The 15,789-nt window shown below is 37.6% G+C and overlaps 1 protein-coding gene across 4 annotated transcripts in view; it reads right to left on the bottom strand.

Annotated features, from left to right (window-relative positions):
- DSE (dermatan sulfate epimerase) overlaps positions 1 to 15,789 on the bottom strand; it is a 69,614-nt gene that overhangs the window by 16,052 nt on the left and 37,773 nt on the right. Inside the window, exon 2 of one of the 4 annotated variants that reach the window (XM_022554877.2) lies at positions 102 to 172. The exons of the other annotated variants lie outside the window; for them this stretch is intronic. Coding sequence (XP_022410585.2) covers positions 102 to 163 — 62 coding nt within the window. The 5' untranslated portion in view covers positions 164 to 172. The remainder of the gene's footprint in view (positions 1 to 101; positions 173 to 15,789) is intronic. 4 annotated transcript variants of the gene reach the window in all.

Raw genomic sequence — 15,789 nt, 5'->3', positions numbered from 1 at the left:
TAAAACTACTAAAGAAGCATGTTAAGAATCACAAAAAAAAGATACAGGTATTAATTTATGAATTTTATTGCAGCTTAAAATATTTATTTGTACATATTTACCAATCTTTTGAAGGGGAGCTAAAAGCCTTGTCTTTGAATGTGGGTCTACGGATCAGTGTCATTGTTTTTCCCTGCAAAGAACACATATAACACATCATCACAATTTCCAGCCTTGGTTTCTTTAATATAGGAAGAAATTAAAGATACTTGTGAAGGAATATAGAATCCTTCCAGACTTTTATGAGTTTTCCCCTAAACTTTTACTAATCTCATCCACATTAAATTATGACAGCAATTTTTTATAGTAAGTCATTCCAAAGCATTTAAGTTGGTTTTGGAAATATTAATTCTTTTTTATAAACTCACACTTATTCTATTTGTATAATATTATTAAAATTGTGTAATTACAGGTATTAGTGAAAGTGGCATAAACTGGTTTGAGAACAAATACGACTGACATTTGCTAAGCACATAATTCTATGGGTGGCAACAGAAATTAATGGACACAGCCTTGACATTCAGCAGTCTCTGAGAGCTGCTGCCAGTTATACAAGGAATGGAGGTTAATTTCATTGGCAAGTCAGTTAAGAGGTGGTTAGTTAAGAAAATTAAGTAAGTTAAGAGGAGGTTAGTTAGGAAAATTTTTACTGTATTCCTTTTTATAAGCTATACTTTCCCCTGTTTAGAGAACTATTCTTAAATTAAGGTCCATGGACCCCTGGGGTCTCTGAGACTCTTTCAGGGGATCCATGACTAAAAATTATTCTCATAATAATATAAAGATGTTATATGTTGATATTTGCACTAATGGTGCAAAAGTACTAGTGGGTTAAAAATGTTGGCATCTTAGCAAGCCAGGCAGGGGCACTGAACTGCTCTAGTAATCCTTGTATGATTCTGCATACTGCCGTGCACTCTAAGTTTAAAAAAAAAAAAGCCAGTTTCACTTAAGAATATCCTTGATAAAGTGGTAGAAGTTATTAATTTTATAAAATCTCAACCTTTTTAGTTCATATCTTTCTAATAGCCCATGTGATGAAATGGGAAGTATGTAAAAAGCACTGTCCGTAGCAAAGTAAATAACTATCATGAGGAGAAGAAATTGTGCATTTAGTTGAGAGCTGAACTAGCTCCTTGCTTTTTCACGAAACATCGTTTTTACGTCAGAGAATGACCAACTGACAAATTACAGTTTTTTAGACTTGGGTATTTAAGTGGAAGTCTTTTTGAAACAAGGAAGCCTGCCAGTTCAAGAAAAACTGAAAGGTTTTGTTGACAATGACAAAATTTGAGCTTTCAAGCAAAAAAAAAAAAAGAATTTTGGAAAAATTGTATTGATAACAAGTGTGATTTATTTTTATTTTATATAACTAAATGCATCAACATTTGGAAGATGGGAATAACTCAGTGAATAAACATTCAAATAAAAAAGGCATATTACAAAACCATACAAAGATAAAAGATTCATTATAAGTGCAAAGCATACTAATGGATTTTTTACCAATTAAAATATATGAGGAATTTTATTAACTAACATGGTTTCAGATTCCACATTGAAACTAACTTTTATAATCCAGATTCCACATAGAACTAACTTTTACAAAACTACCACTTGTCAAGTTCTAGTACAGTAGCAAAGAAAACTGTCAAAATTATCTGAAAAGACTCTTCAAATACTCCTCCCTTTTCAGTCAGATATCTGTGTGAAGCTGGATTTTCTTCATATTTCTTCATATTTTCAACTTAAACACTACATTGCAACAAACTGAATACAGAAGAAGATATGCAAGATTTGCAAAAGTATAAAACAATGATCTCCTTCACACTAAATATTTTGTCTCCAAAAATCTCGTTATTTTTTGCCTAAAAATATGTTATCTATGTTAATATGAAATGGATTTATCTTTCAAGAGAATGAATAAATATTTTTAAAAAATTTTTAGCTTTAATTTCTAGTATGGTAAATTTCAATAGGTATAGCCCACATAAACAAAGCTCTTTGATGTCTGATGTCCTCATTAATTTTTAAGAGCGTAAAAGAGTTCTGAGTCCAAAACATTTAAAATCTGCTGCCTAGAATATTTCCAAAGGTGAATTTAAGAGAATTTATGTGAAACAGAATGATGCGAACATAGAAAGGAACTATTAATTGCCTGGGTTGGGGTGCATGGTATTGGTGGGGAAAGGCATAGGGTTTATCATGATGTGCTATTTCCATAAATCAAGTTGTGACTGTGAAAGGAAGAGACATAAAAACCTTTCCAAAATTTAGTAGCTTCACTAATCAGAATTTTTATAACAATTTCCTGTGGTTAGACTGCTTCCATTATCATAAATGCTTTTGAACTACTATGTACAGAGTACAAAAGTAGGCAATCTAAGGAGTCTATTACTTAAAAATTGACAGCTTACTTGATGCAATGACTAATATAAAAAGTCTAATAACAATGTTGGCATCCATTTTTATTTGCATAGATTTGTTTTAAAATGATCAGTTATATTCATATTTTTTCCATATAGTCTTAGTAGATATTTTGTAGAAAATTATTATCTGTGCAAAGATTAATACTTAGGTATCTAAGATTAATCTTAGGTATTATGAGGTTCACAGAATAGTCTAGGTATCATATTGTTTAAATTTTTATACTATTTCATTTATACAAATACTGTTAAAATAAATACTTGGAATAACAGAAGTTCTGTATTTAAAATCTAAGAGGTGTCAAGAGGTCACTGATATTTAAATATTTAAATGAATCAACGATATACAAAAAAAAAAATACTGGAAACAATGGGACAACTCGTAACTCCCTTTACAATGTTATTATGGTTATTAGTCCGGTTTTTGAGCACTTTTTATAGCTTGACAATTTTATACCAGGATTTTCATATGTAATGGTATTTTGAAGGTCATGATTTGATCCATGGTATAAGCAAGTCTATGTGTTTTCAAAAGTATGTTTAAATGAGGCTCCACTGTTTCTTAAATGTTTCCAAAATGTAGAGCTCAAAACAATCCTTCTTTTTCTCATTTTGAGATAACATACAGTTTTATAACCCTATAAAATATTTACATAGTAAATTCATAAAGTAGAAGATTCATATTTCAAAATCTGGTTTATTTTAGACACTAGATGTTCATGTATAAATATAAATTTAAGAGAAAATGAAATAAGCCTTAAAGGAATTAAGAATTTAAACGTACAGTGCAGCGATGAGCTCTTTAGAAATTCCCAGATGTAACTTTACAGGGCAGAGCAGCACCAACTTCACATTTGCCAGCTTCGCTGCAGCTGTGTCTACTGCACATAAGCTACACCTCTGCCTATAGCATGTACTGGCTCACATCACCAAAATATGCCAATATAAGGTCAGTTCTATTCTTTTTTTTTTTTTTTTTTGCGGTACACGGGCCTCTCACTGTTGTGGCCTCTCCCGTTGCGGAGCACAGGCTCCAGACGCACAGGCTCAGCGGCCATGGCTCACGGGCCCAGCTGCTCCGCGGCATGTGGGATCTTCCGGGACTGGGGCACGAACCCATGTCCCCTGCATCAGCAGGCGGACTCAACCACTGCGCCACCAGGGAAGCCCAGGTCAGTTCTATTCTTAAAATGTAAATCAATCTATTCATTCTAAAAGAGTCCTGAAGACAGTAACCTGACAGAAAGTCATTCAGTTTTTCTGTGCTTGGAAACAACCTCCAGTAAGTTAGGAGAGTCATGTGTTACCACTGCTTTTAAAAATATGACTCATGGCAATTGTGATTCGTCTTTTTTCCCCTCTGTAAGTTAAACATAAAAACTAGCCATAAATGTTAAATGTCAGTAATATGTGAAATTTTGTAAGTAATTCCTGTAACATTTAGCCAAAGGAGGTGGATTTCTAACCCGTGTGGCCTTGCCTGTGAAGCACAGTGGGACCCTGACAGTGACTTGCCAAGAAGAGCAGAGTAAGCCCGGAATATAGATAAACTTGATCTAGGGGCCTCTGAGTGGGTAGCAAGCTATCCAAGGGGCATGTTAAACTCAACTCTGGCCTGGTTTGTAGTCCATATTCTAAATGTTTGATCAGGTGGCTAAGGGGTGGCATTTGCATCATGAAGCAAAATTAACTATTTATAGTTGGGAGGAAAGAGAGAAGTTATATTTCATATTAGTTAAGCACATAGTGTGTGCCAAGCCCTTTACATACTTTATTTCATTTAATCTTCAAAATTCACATTAGATGTTACAGCCCCATTTCATAGATTGTAAAAGCGGTATTTGGATAGGAAAATTACTCGTTGAAGATCACGTAGCTAAGTTAAAGAATGGAATCCAGGACTACCTGAATCTAGAATTTTTACTTCTTCCTGGTGAGGGAAAGCACTGTGCTTATAAGGAAAGTCACCAACTTTGCCATAAGAACCCAGCCAGAAGAAAGGGCTAGTCAGCAAACCTACCAAGAGCTAGGCAGAAGGGCACTTATGCTGAAATACAACAGAGGGTTCCAAAGCCCTGCCATGTTCATGATACCAAGAGAGAAACAAGGCATGAGGTGTGGGAAAAGGGGCAGACATGAGGAGAGATATCATGATACTGTGCTCACAAGGTTGCTCAGGGCCCACCCTAGGAACATGTGATTCCAACCATGTAGCATTCCTGAAACAGTTCTTCCTTCTCCCCACAGACCTCTGGTGAGCGTGAAGCTCCTAATGTGCTGCTCCAGGTCCAGCTGGTCCAGGGGCTGGTGGGCCTGAACCTGCATGCTGAGGACGTTCAGCTCCTAAAGCTAGCCAGGGCTACAGACACAGAAATAGACAACGAGCTTTCCTTTTTGAACATCTACTTTGCTACCTACTAGAGAACAACTGCTAAAAGGATAACAGAATGATAGAATGGGAATTGACTGTATATTAAGACATCTTCAGGGAAAATGACTTATCGACCATGAACTATAAAAGATCATTTTCTTCCACAATCTTCATTTCCATATTCATGAAATCACTGGATTCAATATACAGAGTACTACCACTTAATTTCATTTTAAAGCTATAAATTCAATATTCCAAATATTAAATTCTAAAATACAAAAATTTAGGTCAGTTTTGCCCTACTCAAGAATACTGAGGAGTCAATTATGCAAAAGCAGAAACTAAAAAGAATATTCTTTTTTACTTAAACAAGTATTCTAGATGGCTTATAGAGAAAATGAATTAGTCTGAGTGTCAAAATATACACCAAGCTAATGTAGTAGCGTTGTTAAATGGGAAATGGCACTGCCATGTCATTATTCCAGTGTTTAATTCACTGACACAAAGTCCTTTTATCCAAATATCCAAGTATGCCATCCAAGTACGCTGTTTCATTCTATTTAAATGGAATCAAACAGCATTCAAAATTGTAATCCCTTTTTGCTGGCCAAGTGTGTTTTGGGCTAGTGTCCAGCCTGAAAAGGTAAGAGGGAGAAGTATAATAATTAAGATGATTCAAATTTGATAAGAAGACCTCTGTTTTATAAGAAAGGCAGAGCTCAAAGTACTAGAGTTTAAAACAGGCTCACCTATCATAATAAATTACGAAAGAATCTGTTATAGTGGAGAAATTCTGAAACTTGAAAAGGTGGTAGGAGAGAATAACCCAGATTTCCTGCGTTGTTCAGAAAAGCTTAATCAAATGATTTTTGGCCTTTTAAAAAAGTAGCTTGGTATTTTATAGGTTTAACATGCTTTATATTTATGTATGTAAAATGTTTCTAAAAGTTCAGTTGAGGACTTCCCTGGTGGTCCAGTGGTTAAGACTCCATGCTTCCAATGCAAGGAAGGGGGCACGGGTTCGATTCCTGGTTGGGAAAGTTCCACATGCCACATGGTACAGCCAAATAAATAAATAAATAAAAGTTCAGTTGAACAATTCATAGATGTCATCACTTCAGTCAATGACTATGCAAGTATTCAGTGATCATGTGAGAAACAATGCCTAGAAGTAGTTGATCTGATTTTAAGAAAAAATTAAACATGCAAGAAGAGGCAGGGAAGTCAATGAAAAGAAGAACAATGATGGAGGGTGGCTAGCTCTGCCAGAGAAGAAAACACACTATAAACCTTCGCTAATCAGAATACAGTGGTACTGACAAATGAATAGATAGACATACCAATGGAATGAAACAAAATTCAGAAACAGGTGCAAAACATATGGAAACTTGGTATGTGATAAAGGTGGCATCAAAAATCAATAGGGAAAAGAAGTACCCTCCAACAAGTTATACTGGAACAACTAGATAGTCATTTGAAAAAAGGAGAAAATTGGATCCAAACCTCACAGAATACAAGAAAATAAACTCTAAATTAATTAGGCATCTAAATATAAAGTATGAGATAGAAAATCTTAAAAGAAAGCATGGATGAATTCCTTTGTGACCTGGAGAAGGAAAAGCCTTTCCAACTATGATTCAAAAACAAGAAGCAATAGAAGGAAAGACTGATCATTTTGGCCATATAAAGCTTAAAAGAAAAAATAAGACAAAACCTTTTGCACAGGGGGAAAAGAAAGACCACAAGTAAACATGAATAAACTGGGGAAAAATATTTGTATCATATACTCTGAATACAGTTGGACTTATCCTAACATACCAAAGGCTCATAAAATTTAAGAAAAAGGTCAAAATCTTATTGGAAAAATGAGCAAGTGACAAACAAGACAGTTAACAACAAAAAAAGGGCAAACATCCCTCATTCAAAATTCTCATCTCCACTTATTATAAAAGAAATTTAAATCAAATTACAACTGATCTAACATTCGAATCAGTAAAAATCTCACATAGGACAAATACTCTAGTCAAAGCTGTGGAGAAATAGGCACACTCTTAAAATGCTGTTAGGGGTGCAGAGTAGTACAAATCCTATGGGGTAGAGCTTGGTAAGATTTAACAAATTTTATAAACATTTTATATTTTGATCCAGTAATACCACTTATAGTAATCTACCCCAAAGACATATGTCCACAAATAAAAAACCATATATGCATAAGGTTATTTATCATGGCATTATTTGTAATATGATTCTGACATGGTACATTGTGAACCATGTAAATATTTCATATATTTAAAATTAAGTCAGAAATAAATATTGAGATGAAATTATGTTTCAGATTTGATTCAATATAAAATGAACAAATAGGAGAATACGTTCCAAACAAAAGAAAAAGATAAATCTCTAGTAATCAACCTTAACAAAATGGAGATGAGAGATTTATCGGATAGAGAGTTCAAAATAACAGTCATAAATGCTCACCAAAGTCAGGAGAGCAATGCATGAACAAGGGGAGCACTTCAACAAAGAGACAGAAAATATTAAAAAGTACTGAGCACTGCATTGTACTGAGCACTGAAAAATTCAATAACTGAACTAAATTCAATAGAAGGATTCAACAGCAGACTAGATCAAGTGGAAGAAAGGATCAGTGAACTTAAAGAGAGAGCAGTGGAATTCATCCAATCAGAAGAGCAAAAAGGAAAAAGAATAAAAAAGAGTGAAGATAGCTTAAGGGACTTATGGGACACCATAAGAAGACTAATATACACATTATAGGGGTACCAGAAGAAGAAGAGAGAGGAAGGGAGAGAAGCTTATGCAAAGATATAATGACTGAAAACTTTCCTAACCTGAGGAGAAAGAAACAGGCCCCCAGATACAGGTACCCCAGAGTATCAAAAAAGATGCCTCTACAAAGACCCACAGTAAGACACATTATTAAATTTTCAAAAATTAAAGAGAATCTTAAAAATAGAAAGAAAGGGACTTCCCTGGTGGCACAGTGGTTAAGAATCTGCCTGCCAATGCAGGGGACACAGGTTCGAGCCCTGCTCTGGGAAGATGCCGCGGAGCAACGAAGGCCGTGCACCACAACTACTGAGCCTGCACTCTAGAGCCCACGAGCTGCAACTACTGAGCCTGCGTGTCACAACTACTGAAGCCCGCACACCTAGAGCCTGTGCTCCACAACTACTGAAGCCTGCATGCCTAGACCCCGTGCTCCGCAACAAGAGAAGCCACTGCAACAAGAAGCCCACGCACCGCAACGAAGAGTAGCCCCCACTCACTGCAACTAGAGAAAGCCCGCTCGCAGCAATGAAGACCCAACACAGCCATAAATAAATAAATTTATAAATAAATAAAAATTTTAAAAAAAGATAAAAGCAACTTATTATGTACAAGGGAACTCCCATAATACTATCAGCAGATTTTTCAGAAGAAACCTTGGGGACCAGAAGGAAGTGGGACGATATACTCAAAGTGTTGAAAGAAGAAAACTGCCAATCAAGAATAATCTACCAAGTAAAACTATCCCTCAGAATTGAAGGAGAGTTAAAGAGTTTTCCAGATAAACATATGCTGAAGAAGTTTATCACCACTAACTGGCCTTAGAAGAAATGTTAAAGGGAGTTCTTCAAACTGAAATGAAAGGATGCCGAATAGTAACGTGAGAACATATGAAAGTATAAAACTCACCAGTAAAGGTAAATATACACTTAAACGCAGAATACTCTAATATTGTAATGGTGGTGGGTAAATCACTTATAACTCTAGTATAAAGGTTAAAAGAAGACAGTATTAAAAAATAACTATACAATAATTTTTAATAGATACACAATGTAAGAAGACATCCAAGTTTTCAAAATTTCCTGCTCATCAATACTTCCTCTGGAAACTAGTGAAGAATTTCTCCACCCAAATTAAGATATATACCAAAAAGAAGACAACATGAGATTCATGTTCCAGAGGGGACCCACCCCATGAGAGAAAAGAAGAGTTAGTCAACAGCCATACCGTAGATCTAGATTATAACCAGTCAAAGGCTTTGGCAGGTTCCTCTTCAAGAAGATGAATTGTTAAGAATGTCTTATTAAGAACATCTTGTTTGAATGGATTAAGAGACTTACATAACTGAGTGAGAGTCTGGTTGGTAATTAGTGATAAGTGTATAGGAAACTAAGCAAATAAAGCAAAAAGGCTGTTATTAATCCTAGAGAAAACAAAAAGTTGCACACAAACTGAAAGTAATCATAGTATATGACACGGTTCAGCTGTCAACAGCTTTTGCCTCGTTAAAATATGCAAACACAATATTCATTCAATTAAAATCACAACATATCTATATTGGAAGGCTGGAGGGACACGCAGTTTGTATGTGTTGGTGGTGGATGGTACGTGTGAGAGGTAGATGAGTGATGCATCTACAAGTCAAGGAATGCCAAGGGTTGCCTACAACCACCTGAAGCATGAGACAGTTTTTCCTTGGAGCCTCCAGAAGGAACCAAGACCCTGCTGACACCTTGGTTGCAGATTTCTAGCCTCCAGAACTGTGAGAGAATCAACTTCTGTTTGTTTTAAGCCACTTAGTCTGTGTTACTTTGTTACAGCTGCCCTAGGAATAATACACCGACCTTCAAGAATCTGACTTGTCATCACTGCCATCTTGTATGCACCATCTTCCTGCAGCTGCCTGAACACGTGGTGACTCCCATTTATTTTAAAGAAATCCTCTAAGATTTTGACACTACCACATGCAAAAGGGCAAAGAACCTGTGACAGTAAGTTTAAAAAGTGAGGGATACTTTAACAATGGCAAAAACGGTAATCAAATTGCTAAATCTTGCCACCCTGATGTTAGGAAGATACAAAAACTAAAATAAGGCCGACCTTAAGGTGCTAGGATACATGAAACAGTATTTTACTTTCTATTATGGTTTCCTCAGTAAGGTTAATATTTACCTAAGATTCCCACTTTTTAATGCTTTATCAGAATTTCTCTCTTTTACAATATGCTATTTCAAGGTTTTGCTGAAGTTGCCTTTTTAAAACAGTGAATGAACTGTTCTTGATTTTATTCTGGGTGCCAACTGGAAATAATGTGCTGCAGAATTTATTCCACTCAGCCCTGGAAACCTGAAATGTAACCGTTAATCACAGACACACACTGTTTCCTAATGAAAAAACGACGCTTCCTAATATATTTTAGGAACAAGTACTCTGAACACTAGAATTATGGAATAAGGAAGCCACCTCAAAGAGTGAAGCAGTCCCCTCACTGGAAATATTCAAGAAGAGGGATATTGAGAAGGGATTCTCTGAAAAGGAATCATGGGTTTATCACAATGTTAGGCAGAGTTTTCAAATTATAAATAACAAGCTATTAATAGATTGTGGACTGAATATAAGGGGTTGTGACCAGCATATTTTTAGTGGAATTTAATGGCATGGAATAGGAAATAGCAGAGTGCAAAGCATGACTTAAATGCAAGGGCTGATTCACACAACTTCTACTTATATTTACATATGTAGAGTTAAAGTTATGTGTATATTGGGATGTAAACTTTATTTCTTACTGTGGGTCACAGTCATAAAAGGTTTGAAAGCCACTGTCTTAGAGGGTAAATGTGCCACCAAACAAGCAGCCCATCAGATGCATCCTGTAGGCAGAGAGGACCCAGGCCCAGGGCCTGCTTCAGTGTGTGGAGCTAGGTTGAGACTGGGTTGCCCCAAACACCTTACAGCAGAGGATCTGGAGCCAACCATGAGGGAAAATCTGTCATGAGTTCATTAGGAAGGATCCCAGACCACCAGAGAAGTTCAGAATGTTCAAAGAGGCCAGTAGACAGTGTATGACAGAGGCAGATGTGAAACACCAAATGGGTCCACACAGTCAATTCAAGAACGAAAAGTAATTTGTCACTGTGTAGAAAAAGAACAAGAAAACATTTCTCATCCCCCAAAACGTTTGTTTGGCTTTGAAGCCATTTATTTTCAAGAGAGGTAATGAAATAATACCTATGAACAGCACCTTGTACCAATAATGTTTATTTTATTTCATGTCCTGGGGACACAGTTTTAAAGAGTATTTCCTAATTTGGCAACAAAGTGGAAAAAAGTCAGTTTAGGAGTTTGTGAATCATAAAAAATCTGGAGGATGTGCTATTTGCCATAAAATAGAATTAATGGATAAAGTAAATTTAGATTAAATTATGAGCCAAACTTGTGAGCCATCTTCAACATGCCATGGGCATTAAATACTTCCCCGAGTTTTAGATCTAGAGTTATCTGTCATATGGAAAATAAAAGCTGACCCCACCCCAAAGGTTGAATGTAGTCACATCTTCTTTAACCAAGTGACAGGCTATGATAGAAAAGCAAAGAGTAAAAGATTCAAACTGGCTTTAGTAATAGTGTAAAATCTTTCCCATGTCAACAGGTTCTCCAAAGAAGGTAAAATAGTAAGCTCCATATGGTTTTTCAAAATTATGGCCCATAGTTTAGGGCAGAAAGATATTAAAGTTAATACAAAATTTTAGCAATATGTGTGGATTTATTCTTAACTCTCCCTTTCCTTAGACTTTCTTTTCTTGGAATAGTGTATTCCCTGTAATTGAATCACGGAAATGAACTAAAAATTGCACATTAAATTGTTACAAACCCAAATTGCCATCCATCCACACCTCATCAAGAATCTTTTTTTTTTTTTTTCCAACTTAAGAAGAAATAGCACGATTCTCTCAAGCTGATACTTTCTTCCTGGAGTGATGCCGACATGATGTTTCATTTTGGCTTCACATCCAGAAAGTGATTTGAGGACACCCAAGTGGCTCTTCTAGCACTTTACCTTTTCATCTCATTCTTCTTGTTGTTATTCATTTATTAGTTGTGATAAGCTTACTTTAAATCTGACCTTCTTTGAACTTTCCTTCTACATTTTCCTATCATCCACAGAAACTATGTTTGTTGTACTTGAAAGCATATTTTATATTGGATAAGTTTTTTTTTTTCCTGGTGATGACATTTTTTAAAGTCACAGAACACTTCTAGCAAACAGGAGGTAGCTAAAAATAATGCTGGAGGGACATGAACTCAACATCTCCTCTTGGGTCCACAGGCCCTTCAAACTCAGTCGATCCCAAACCAAACCCTTTATTAGTGCTCTCCAAGAGTTCCAAGTGTTGCGATCTCATTGAAAGGTCCCATGCCTCTCAGCATCCCATAAAAGAAAGTTCTTAGTCTTTCTTGTCCTCAAATATCATTGTCAAGTCTTATATTGGGTCAGCCAAAAAGTTCATTTGGGTGTTTTCTGTAAGATCTTATGGAAAAACCCGAACAAACTTTTTGGCCAACCCAATACATGCTAATCCTTAAAACTTTCTGGAACCCAACATTTCTTTGCATTCTCAGAGCCCCTATTCCAGGCTGTCATCTGGATAAACACAAAAGGCCTAAATGGTCTTCCTGGTTTGACCTCTGCAATCTACTCTCCACATATGACCAGAGATTCTTCCTAAAACACAAATCTGTCCCATGGAGAAACCAGCAGCCACTTTGCGTCTCCTGATGAGAGAACAGCCACCACCTATGCTTGTGTCAAAGTGATCAAAACCGAGCTGGAGCGAGCCTCAGCACCCAGCTGTCAGTTCGTAGGAAATGCCAAGGGTGGAGGAGCTCACTGAGCTGCATCTTGAGCCTGCAATCAACAACATCCAGACTGTGGGAAACTGAGCAGGTCAAAGGGCCCAGATTCTTCCACAGATAAATTGTAACAAAAATAAAGGGATGGAGGGGAAACTGCAGATAAAAAAGACTTAAAAAACATTTAACAAATGAGCAAAACTAAACTTGTGCCTAGGGATGCACACTTGAATGAACTATAAAGAAACACAAGGACGTGACCGATGACCCTAGAAGTCAGGGTAGTCTTTGTAGGGACAGAGGGAGCTGTGATTGGGACAAGCCTTACGAGGGGCTTCCCAGGGTGGCTGGCAGCGTTCTATTTCTGGAGCTGTGCTGTGGTTAGCAGGGCGTTTGCTTTAAAATACTTTACTAAGCCACACGTTTGTTCGTATGGTGCGCTACTTTTATTTTAGAATGAAAAAGTTAAACATACACACACACACACACACAAATCTGCCTTTGTTGCTGCCCTGTTAAAACCCTTCAATGGCCTCATAGTGCTTGTAAGAAAAAGTCCAAACTCCTTCACATGGTGGACAAGGTCTTGCAGCATCTGGCTCTCTACTCAAAGCTTCAATGCTTGCCTGTCTCCTCCCTACATTAAATTTTCAGTTCCTCAAAAGCATTTTGCTTCCTTCTGTCACAGCCTCTGAACATCAGTTATTTCTGCTTGGAACAATCAAACATGCTCTCTTTCCCCTTCACTTGGCGGATTCCTATTTGTCCCTCAGGCCCCAGGAGGAAAGCCTTCCCAGTGCTCCAATGTTGGGCATCCCGAAGTACCTCTCTGTCTTCCCATTACACACTATACTTTCTCAATCACAGCCTTTATCACCTGCATTAATACAGTCTATTAGTTCACATTTTCCATAGGTCAACAACTCTAGGCAAGATGTATTAAGTTGCCCTCAAATTTTTATATCCCAATACCTAGCACAATGCCTAGACAAAAACCAAGTCCCATGCTTCATAACACCCTGCTCTTTACTATTTAATTTTTAGCGTGCCTCAGATCACATGGGGGACTTGTTCTTTGGCCTACTCCAAATAATCGTGATTCACTGAGTCTGGGCCAGGCCCAGGAATCTGTATTTTTAAAAATACCTATATGATTCTGATGAAAGAACCATACTTTGAGAAAGTGTCCCATATCCAATCAATCTCTTTGTAGATTCTCTGTCCTACATCTCTCTCTCTCTCTCTTTTTTTTTTTTTAAATCTTTTGGCCGCACCGTGCGCCATGCGGGATCTTAGTTCCCTGACCAGGGATTGAACCCGTGGCCCCTGCAGTGGAAGCATGGAATCTTAACCACTGGACCGCCAGGGAAGTCCTGCCCTAAATGTCTCAGATGCATTCCTCCTTTTCCCCACTCTCACTGACTTAACTGTGGTCTTCATTTCCCCCCTAGACTTATATAAGCTTCCACCTAGTTCCCCTCCTCCTGATTCCTCTCCTCCAAGCCATCCACACACAAAGCTTCTAAACACAGGCTTATGTGGGAAACACAATCATCTGGCCCCTGACTATGGTTCCTCCTGCTGTCCTAAGCCAGCATGTTGACACTGGAAAGAAAAAGGAAGGATGGAGGAGAGAGACTGTGTTAAACGTGGCTGAAACATATTCTCTTGATGGATACAGCAGAAGGAAATGAAGAAGTAAAATGCCATTCTGAAGATAACTAAGGTAAAAAGAACTACGCAGCTTTACAAGAGACTCCACGGACATACTCATGTCACTACTATTCTCCAGTAGTTATATATATCTCTCTATATGGCATTAGTAAGAACTTAATGTCAGCAAGGCCCTACATCTTTAGTGGTATTAGAACTAAACACGCATCTCACTTAACAGACAAAGGCCACTTTTAAAAAACAATTATAAAGCATTATTGGAATAGAATACAGATATATATGCAGCACTTGCTAACTAACATCTTCCCTCAAGATACAGGGCAAGGAAGGCACAAAATTTAAACAACATGCTTAGCAAGTTGGGTTTTTTTTTGAATTTTTGAATTTTATTTTAGTTATTTTTTTATACAGCAGGTTCTTATTAGTCATCCATTTTATACACATCAGTGCATACATGTCAATCCCAATCGCCCAATTCATCACACGCCCACCCCCACCCCCGGCGGCTTTCCCCCGTTGGTGTCCATATGTTTGTTCTCTACATCTGTGTCTCAACTTCTGCCCTGCAAACCGGTTCATCTGTACCATTTTTCTAGGTTCCACATATATGCGTTAATATACGATATTTATTTTTCGCTTTCTGACTTACTTCAGTCTGTATGACAGTCTCTAGATCCAACCACGTCTCAACAAATGACTCAATTTTGTTCCTTTTTATGGCTGAGTAATATGTAAGAGCCAGACTGTAAAGTCGGTGTGGAACTTACTACATTCATATCTTTGTGGTATACATGGGGTGAGGGGCACAGGTTTAGAATCCCATCAGAAGGGGGATGAGGATGCCTCTGGCCCTAAGCAGAGCTCCCTCAGACAACTCTGCAAGCCCACGTTGCACGTTTTATTAAAAAGGCAACAAAGGACACTAGAGGAGCCGGATAGGAGAGAGCGTTGCTCATCGTGGAGACAGCTGAGGGTTGCACCAGTACTGCATGTTAGACTCAGACAACAAACAGATCCCACAAGAAAACTAACGCTGCATTTCTTTCCAGCTGTGTATGTCTAGAGGTGTTATAAATAGTCTCACATTTGTTGTTAGAAAGAAGCGTTATTAAAACCATTTTATCCTCACTCAATTTGAAATAGATGGAGAGGAGTTTGCTTGGTGTGTATGAAAATCTGCACTGAGATGCTCAGCTAACCCGCACACCTGACCTGGCCTCTCCCTGAGCAACTCCTCGCCTGCTGTCTCCTGACACCAATCCTTGCCCAGTGTCTTCATCTGCAACGATGCTGGGCAACAACCTGCTTATTAAATGGCGTAAGAGAAGGAAGTTCCCAACAGCCAGGTTCCTAACACATGTGTTTCTGTAAATATTAAAGAATCTGAACATCATAAAAAGCCTCGTTGTCATCAGTTTTAGCCTTCTGTTTCCAAGGATCTGCAGCAGGGTAAAAGCAGTAACTCTTCAGATCACAGAATGGAAGGAACAGAGAGAAAAAGAGGCAGAAAGAGGAGGGGGAAGGGCAGAAGGAAGAGAAAGCATGAAGGAGAAAAAGCCAGGGGAATTGGGGGTTGGGTTTTCTGAGAGCCTGCATTTGTTTTACGGGGCCACTGGATTTGCTTCCTTGAATCCAATGGATTCC

The sequence above is a fragment of the Delphinapterus leucas genome, chromosome 12 (assembly GCF_059928025.1).
Source record: "Delphinapterus leucas isolate spDelLeu-1000000601 "Yukka" chromosome 12, BTC_Dleu_Yukka2, whole genome shotgun sequence".
Taxonomy (NCBI): Eukaryota; Metazoa; Chordata; class Mammalia; order Artiodactyla; family Monodontidae; genus Delphinapterus; species Delphinapterus leucas.
The sequence above is the reverse complement of the archived record's forward strand: the minus strand, read 5'-3'. Positions and strand labels throughout refer to the sequence as shown.